We start from the raw sequence: 9,061 nt of genomic DNA, 5'->3' as shown, positions 1-9,061 counted from the left end.
GTTGTGACTTTGAAGCAATTTGTAAATTTAATACGGTGATCTCCATTCCCAATGTAAAAAGCTAGATTACTCAACCAAAATATTTTACATGTTTGTGTGTTTGTTAAGTTAAGTTATGATTTTGTTTGAGGACAAACAAATGTTTAAGTTTGGGGGTGTTTGATAAGTGTATTTTATACACTTATGTAGACCTAAAAATATAGACATTTAATAGTTCTTTAAAGCAATTATAGCCTAATTTGTTGTATATTTCATTTATTAGATAAAACTCGATAGTTGGAAGTTAAACCGAAAGAAAGAAGTGAAAAATGGCGAAGTACAAAGTTGAGGACCATATTACAAATATCCAATGGTTGAATTAGACCATAAGAGATATTTTAAAAGTTGATAGGAGTCAATTGGATACAATTAGAAGTCAAAAAGGAATGGAATATCATCAGAATATTATCAAAAATTGACTTCCAATTGCATGATATATTTTTCAGATTTTTAGTCAATGATTGCGACCAATTTTTGGCATAATAAACATCCGAATTGGAAAACATATATTTCTAGAAAAATTGTATCCCTTTTAGTTATCTTTCCAACACATTTTGAATCACCCCAATTAGATATCGAGAGATAAAGTTATGTTCAAAATACTGACTACTGTGCAGAGACAAAAAAATCCGCGCCCGAGTGTAACTTTTTCCTTATTCGATTGGAACTCTTTTGGAAATCAATTTGAGCGGGATTTTTAACCAATTTTCGACCACTACAGATACCCAATAGGAAAATACACAAATGGGGGTTCTCATACTTTTCTCTTATACATAATATACTCCAACATTCATCAATTATCATCATCAAAGGAGGAAAATTCATTGTTTTTTGTGAGAGAATCGAACGGGACTTGCAAGAATTCAATCAAGTGAAGATTCAAAATTGGTAATGGACAAAGAAGAGAGAGCGCAAATGGAGATTTATTAAGAAACCATTGAAGAGATTCAAAATTTCAAAATTTATCTTCATCTTCTCAATTTATCAAAAATCCGGGTTATGTCTTTCCACTTATATATGATTTCTTGTAATTTCAATATGTTAGGCTAATTTTTTATATTTACTAGGATGTAATGAAGCCTTGTTAGGAATTTTTACTTTGAATAATTTAATTGATGTTAATTTGTTTAATTGTTTGGATGTTTATTGTCGTTTTCATGATTTTCAATTAATTGGCCACTAGTTGAATTGTTTGTGGATTTTGTTATTATTGAGAGAGACAATAGGATCATTAGCACAAAATGATAAATATTGTAAGGTTCGATAGAGGATAGAAATATACATCTATGCTTCATATGGTTTTTATGGATGTTTTAGCTCGTTTAATGCATTTATCATGTTCATATCTTTTATGGAGATATAGGAAGGTCACATGAGGGGAATAGATTTAAAGGCTATCGAGAGAAGCTTTTAAATAAAATAGGAACATTAACCAACAAACATGATTTCAAATTGTTGAACTAAAATGTAGTAAGGGGGATTCCACATCTTAGCAATACTTCTTCTCGCAAATTTGATAAACTTTTACTTTGCCTTCTATTTAATTGATAGATTTAATAGTGTTAGTTACAACTCGACCTTGCTATTCGATTAAGGGAATTATTAGTTTTAACTCGATCAAACACATAGTGTTCATGGGTTCGACACTCTACACACCATTTTATTACTTGTTCACGATCCCGTTCACTTGCGGGTAATTAAACGAACAATGATCACTCAACTCATATTTAACTAGTAAGTCACAATAAGTTGAAGTTTATGAATCTTCTTACTTTCTGCCTCATCACAGTTCTACGAATTGGTATCTAGTATCTACAGAGCTCCATTATGTTTTTATAAAGAATTCCATGGAGGATTAGGGAATCCAGCTAACCAATAGATAACTTCAATGCTTCTAGAATTTCCTATTAATTTGCAGTCTCATACTAGCTTACAACAAGCCTTGTACATTGCTAATCAAAGATTCATCAAATTTTCCTTTGTGGTCCTTGGATTTTTTTAATATCATCTATTACAACCCAAAAAAAAATAAAAAAATAGACGTGCTCAAAAAGATATTGTGTAAGGTGCATTCTTACTTTTAGGATACAAATAAATTTTCACTAGCATATTTTGTGTGTGGTCATTGATGTGTCACAATTTCCTTGTACACTCAACCAGTTGTTCTTACCACATGAAACACAATATCCTAGTAATCAAAATTGAAAAGTAAAAGTAGGAAAATAATTGTCACATTTACCATGGTTTTTATTTCAAGTGTTATATATGTTGATCGGACAAAACCCACAAGCGTAGGGATCGTTGTGCAAATAATAAGGTTTGTGAGTTAAGAATGTCGTTTCCATGTGAAATAAGATCTAATTTGTAGTTCAATAGCGACTATTAAATTTGAAGTGCGGTGATATCAAAAGAGATGTTTTGTATGTTTTCTATACTATTCCTAAACTAATGAAACAAATAAAGTATTTATATAATAGGTGAATGTTTGTATTGAAATTGCAAATCCTTCTATTACCATTTAATTCAATTCTTAATTCGCAATCTAGTAAATTTATACATTCAAGAGAATTGATAATCCACTTTTATTCAGTATTCTTATTCAATATATATTAAACTTATTTTTAACACGACCCAATCCTATTCTTAATCCAAATTCATATGAAAAATATGCATTGACTCACATGATTGCATATGACATAGATATTATTCTTAATAGCTATAGCCCATATGCTAATTTTGCCATGTTCTAGACTTATTGTGAATATTCCTACACCATAAAAAGTAACTTACTATCTAATTGGTGATCAAGCAATCAAATGATTCAATGGGAATGCAAAACTAATCAAGAAAAATAAAGAAATACTAAACTAATTTTCTTGAATTATAATAAACAAATAATAGGGTTAATTATTCATCCCATACAATGAAAAAATTAACCTAACATTCTTATAATTAAATTAAACAAAAATAATTTGAAAACATCGCCCAAAAATAAGAAAGATGGAAGAAGTGGGAGAAATCAATGTTCTTGGCTCAAATTTTGAAACCGAGTTATGAATTTTCAAAATCCCTTTATGGTTCACCTTGAATTGATGTGTAGACTCGTTCTTCGACTCCAAAATATGTAGAATAATATTAACTTTATGTCAAATAGAGGTTTTTCACATTTTGGCCGAGTATGGTATTTAAAGAATTCCAAAACAATTGCATTGAATTGTTACCAAAACAAAAATAAGGAACATCGATTTTTTTCATTTTTTGCGACGAGTATGTTATTTAAAGATGCTTGGTTGGTTTGGGACGCATCAGGCACCCCATTTTTTATTGGGGTGCGTGCCTCTCCTAAAGGCGAGAGCGCGCGTCTCACCTAATTTTTGACAGTCGAGCAGCTTTCGGTATTTTTATCATAACTTTCTTTCCCGATATCCGATTGAGGTAATTTATACTACAAAAATAGATAAATTGGAGGGCTACAATTCTTTTGGAATTCTCAATTTTCCAATATGAGCGATGCCAAAATTGGGCTTCAATATGAGGCTAAAAATTTGGAGAATGATTTTTTCAATTGAAAGTGGATGTGTGATAATACTTTGACTATACTTCATCTATTTGACTTCTTTCCTCATCCAATTGACTCCTAGCACTCTCAAATCTTCATTGTGAGGTTTGACGTAACTTTTTGGTATTTTCACTTTAGTCCTTGAGATTTGGGTTTGCTTTATTTCATCCATTTCTCCTTTATCTTTTAGTTGTATCCAATTAAATCCTTGGAATGTTCAATACTCATTGTGTAGCTTGTCTTATCTATGAACTGTTTGCAATTCAGTCCTCAAATTTTGGATCTCGCCCTTTTTCACTAGTTTTGCATTTATTTATCTAATTCTTCATCAAACATTGAGTTTTACTTACAAAATGCAATACAACACAAATTAAGTAGTATTTTATCCACGGAACAGTAAAATGTCATAATTTAGGATGTTGAATAAGTGTAGAAACTACACTTATCAAACCCCCAAACTTGAATCTATACTTGTCCTCAAACAAAATTCAAATTTAACAAACACATAAATACGCAGTGCTAATTTTTTTCCAACGTAAAATCCACACGCGTGTGAAGAATTAAGCATAACATCATGAATTCATAGGTAGTTTCAATTCCCGACCCTCAATGGTCAATTATGTTCTTTCATCACTCGTAAAATTTGCACACCCCCAAACTTATTCTTTTTACTCTTTTCAAGTGTTTGTGACCTAAGGTTGAATTTTATACTATCATCACATCTCTAGTTTAGGTAAATTTCAATAATTGCAAGTCAATATGTCAATAAACTAGGATCCTCCATAGTTTGATTGCTTCAATCTTCAAAACTCAATTAGACTAACAATCATTATCAAAAGTCAAATTTTCTTAAAGAGGTGTTTGAGACTTAACTAAAGCATTCACTTCATCTTCTGTTTCATGTACCTATTTTTCCTATTTTATCTCAATTTTTATTTCCACACTTTTTTTTTCTTTATTTGCAACATTCTTTCCCTTACGCTTTCTAAATGATCTATTTAACGAGCTTTAGGCAGAAGATCGCCAAGTCAGTTGACTTTAGGACGACAGATTTTAACATCCTTACAGGCTTAATATCTTGAATAAAGGCTATAAAGAGAAATTTCAAACAAAATATTTTTTCTATGTCTTAGTTAGTGCAATGTAGGCTTGGACGTGGTTCGATTTGGGTTCGTTTTGACTCCAACTTGAAACCAAGGCCCAATTAATTGATGTTGATGAATTTCAATCTAAGTCAACCCATTCTAGCTCGGTTAGTTGATTTGGACTTTTAGTCCAAATTGAATATTTTTAAAAAATTATCTAAGTTTTGGGTTCACTTAGATTACAAGAATTAAAATAATCAAATAACGTTTTATTAAAAAAACCATTGACTAACAAATAAAATCAGGTTAATAAAGATATATCAACAGAAGACTTAACAGTTTTGTTGTTTTCTATGTATTATGTAGTTTGCATGCTGGGGTAGGGAAAATGTTATGTATAAGGCAATGAGCTGGTGAAAGGAAATTTTCAGTGTTATTACTTATCAACAATGTCATAGATTGGAGGGAATCGAGATATAGTTTTCAGATTAGAGCTAATCTTTTTATTTTTATTTTTGTAAATTAAAAAAAAAAGGTAGACATGTAAGTAAGATGGTTTGGTTCGGTTAACAAATTATGACTGAACTGACCCACCATGACTTTTTTTTAAAATAAAGCCAAACCTAACAAATTAATGTGTTAAACCAACCGAATTGAATTGAGTCTATTCGATTTGATTGGTTTGGTCGATTTTTCGATTTTTTTTCCGAAGTCTAGTACAATGTCCCTCATTAAATACCTGTCCAATTACATCGACCTCTAACTTGAGATTTCTGCCCAATTTCATCATCGTGACCTTAGATAATTCTTACAATATTTTTAACTTCATACATGGAATCCCCATTTATATCAATATCTTCTTACAATGGTGAAATCTCCCTAAAGTACTCTAAATTTGGTCTAAGGATGTAAATTATAGTGGTTATAGTGGTTCTAGGTTTACCATCTATGATCCACTATTTCAACCTATCCAATTATGAAATCAATTCATTTCTACACAATACTTAACTTAATTCACGTGCTCAATATATATCAAACTTCATATGGAAAAGTAAAAATTTAACCTAAGCATGTAAAATATTCACCATTCAAAGATCAACTCATAATTCAATATATTGCTCATTACCAACCATGTCAATTAACTCACACAAGCACACAAAAAGAAAATATTTTTAAAATTTTTAAAATTTCTCTCTTTTTTTATTTTTATAACATCTAAACCAATAAAACACATACAAAAACACACAAAACAAAAGAAAACTCATATTTTTCACCCCCAAATTTCAATTAGACATTGTCCTCAATGTCTTAAATTCTAAGTCCACATATAAAGGGGTAGGAAAGAAAATGAAGAAAATACTATCTTGGTATTGCGCAAAATTCAAGGGCTAGCTTTTTCTATTACTCCCGTTGTCTCCTTGATTAATGTTGGTTTCAGTGTTTCATGACTTCATGTTCCTGTACAATGCAATTAAATAAAGCATTAAGGATCAAAAAAATAAGAAACGTATGTTACTTAGCTCATATATCTAATACGCCAACTAATAACTCAAGGACCTATGAGGAAATGAGAAGTGGATGATGATTCTCTAATAATTAAACAAAAACTACTCAAAATTATCCTAAGTCTAGAAAGCATAATAAATAAAAGTGATAGAAATATTGGGTTGTCTCTCAACAAGGGCTTGTTTAAAATCCTAGGTTTGACTCTTGTTGTTTTTAGACTCTTCATGGTGGCTTGCAAATGAAATATTTAGCTCTACACTTTATGCACTGATTACACTTTCTTCTTTCATATTTCATCCTCCACTTAATCAAGTTTCCAATATAAGGGTTGATTGATTGGATTCCACCTTTGTAGCTTTCCTAATGATCCACTCGTTGACAATCCTCAAAGTATAAGGGTTGATTGATTAGATTCCGCATGGTGAAGCTCTGTTGGTTATCCTCCACCATCGAGACTATCTCATTATCAAAATTCAACAAAACTTGGCTTGTAGACAAGAATGAACTTCCCAGGATTATTGGCATCAGATATGCCTATTTTATGTCTAGAGTAATAAAGTCGGCTGGAAAAATAAATTTTTCGCTTGGTAAGCATGTTTTCGACTATTCCATAAGGGTGTTACAGCGATCTGCCCACCAGTTGAAGGATAATAAAGTCTACCTTAGGATCTTCCAATCCTAATTTTTTGTAAAGAAGGAAAGAAATTAAATTTTTGGCTGCTCCTGAATCAATCAAATAATTTATGTTATGTAAATTTCCTACGAAGCAAGATAAAGTAAAAGCCCTGGATCTTTTAGTTTGTTAGGAATCCTACACTGGATGATCACATTGCATTCTTCAGATAGTGTTATCGTTTCATGTTGAACAACTTTCTCTTCTTAGTCAACATCTTCTTTAAGAAATTAGAGTAGTTTGGGATTTGAAGGATCGCATCAATGAACACAATGTTCACATATAGCTTTTTGAAGACTTCCAGGAATTTTGTGAACTACTTCTCCAATCTGGTATATTTCAGTCTTTGAGGAAATGGAACTGGGTGTAGAGGTGCTTTGATAGGAACTGTTGCATCAACTCATGGACTGTCAAGGGATGCTAACTAATCTTTCTCTGTTGATTCTTCAGAATGCTCTACTTGTTGCTTGCCCTTTATAGATACCTAAGTACCCCTAATCCCGTTCCTTCTTCCTATAATTTTTGGTAGTTGAACCCCACTTCTAGACATGATAACCTAAACCTGAGTAGCCGGGATGAATGAAGATGACTCTTTAGATTCAAAACTCACCGCCTCAACTGCTAGTACCTACTTCCTTAGATTTTTCTTCGTATCGCTAAGCAATGTACTTAGGGTCTGTTAGCTATTGCAGCTGCTATCTATCACACCTGATATTCCAAATTCTTGATAGAAGCCTATTAATTCTAGAAATTGGTCTCAGTCTTTATTATATACTGATATAGCAAATCTTCTAGTGATGGCCTTCACTCTTGCTGATGTTGTTACTGCAGTTCGAATTCTGGTGGTCTATTTTGACAATTTTTCCATTGATTATTAGCACATGATAAGTTTGGCTACATGTTCCACTCTGGATGGTAATTGTTGGGATACTTCTACTGTCTCTAGAAGTTTTGTGCATAGCTGACCTCTGCTGGCTGACCCATATAAGTAGAAGCCAAAGGACAACTTGCAATGATGTGATCTGCCCAAAACCTGTGAACACCGGAGTTGGAGTTTGTACCATATTCACCGAATGGGTTAAAGTGTCAAGCTTTCTTTTTATTGTCTCCATCCATGCTATCACCACTATCACTACATCGACATTATATATACTAGTTGTTCTCCTCTAGATTTCCCTGTCGCTTGGCCACTTCGATTGATTTTATGCTATTCTCTCATATAGCTCATAAGCATCATCTACATCCATGGTCATTATCAATGCTCCCACTAAAGCATCTACCTTTTTTTTTAACTCTTGATGTATGCCATAGTGAAAGAGACTGGAGCTTCCTTAGGAATGTCTAGGTTTGGAAATTTTATGTACAAACTCTTGTACCGTTCCTATGCTTCTGGACAGCTCTTGAGGTCTTTCTGTTTAAATGTATATATTTCATTTCGAATTTGATGCACTCGAGTTGGTAGGTAGAACTTTATGGTGAATTTTTGAACCATATCCTTCCATGACTGTATGTTCCCAAGAGGTTGAGAAAATATCCATGTTTTAATGGCCTCCTACAGAGTGTGAGGAAATAGATGAATTCGAAATGCATCTCGTGACCTTTCCTCATGGCTGATCACTTTGCACTTCATGATAAATGCCTGTATGTATTCATAAGGATTCTTTGTGGCCTTCCCATAGAACCTGATGTCATAGTGATTCTGGAAAAGATCTATGACATCTGATCGAATGTGAAAGTTAGCCTATCCAAAGGACAGGTAGATGATCGGAGGTTGAACTGGAGCTAGCATTGGATTAACATAATCTTCCACTAATACCGGCTAAGCAGGAGGTGGTTATCTTGAACTTGATTTTGAATGCCAACCACTACCCTTGCTCTTTTCTATTCTCTTCGACATTCTTGAAGGTCCCTTCGATCCAGGATCTGTAGGAAGGATCTCGATCTCATTGAGATTTTACATAAACTAGTGGTCCTTGTACATTGCTAACAATTTTCAGCCTCAGACAAGCATATAACAAGCCTTGTACATTGCTAATCAAAGATTCATCAAATTTTCCTTTTTGGTCCTTGAATTTTTTTATTATTATATGTTACAACTCCAAAAAAAAAATAAATAAATAATAATAATAATAATAATAATAAAACGTGCTTAAAAAGATATTGTGCAAGGTGCATTTTTACTTTTAGGATTCAAATAAA

At 32.4% G+C, this 9,061-nt stretch overlaps 1 protein-coding gene across 1 annotated transcript in view; it reads right to left on the bottom strand.

The window, feature by feature from the left end:
* Positions 1-8,064: 8,064 nt before the first annotated feature.
* LOC111395049 (GDSL esterase/lipase At1g29660-like) overlaps positions 8,065-9,061 on the bottom strand; it is a 2,278-nt gene continuing 1,281 nt past the window's right edge. Inside the window, exons 3-6 of the mRNA XM_023021074.1 lie at positions 8,726-8,785; positions 8,502-8,581; positions 8,352-8,414; positions 8,065-8,142 (exon numbers count right to left, since the gene is read on the bottom strand). Of these exons, the coding sequence (XP_022876842.1) occupies positions 8,065-8,142; positions 8,352-8,414; positions 8,502-8,581; positions 8,726-8,785 (281 nt within the window). The remainder of the gene's footprint in view (positions 8,143-8,351; positions 8,415-8,501; positions 8,582-8,725; positions 8,786-9,061) is intronic.

The sequence above is a fragment of the Olea europaea genome, chromosome 6 (assembly GCF_002742605.1).
Source record: "Olea europaea var. sylvestris chromosome 6, O_europaea_v1, whole genome shotgun sequence".
NCBI lineage: Eukaryota > Viridiplantae > Streptophyta > Magnoliopsida > Lamiales > Oleaceae > Olea > Olea europaea.
Note: the sequence above shows the minus strand (reverse complement) of the source record. Positions and strands in the feature narration are given on the sequence as shown.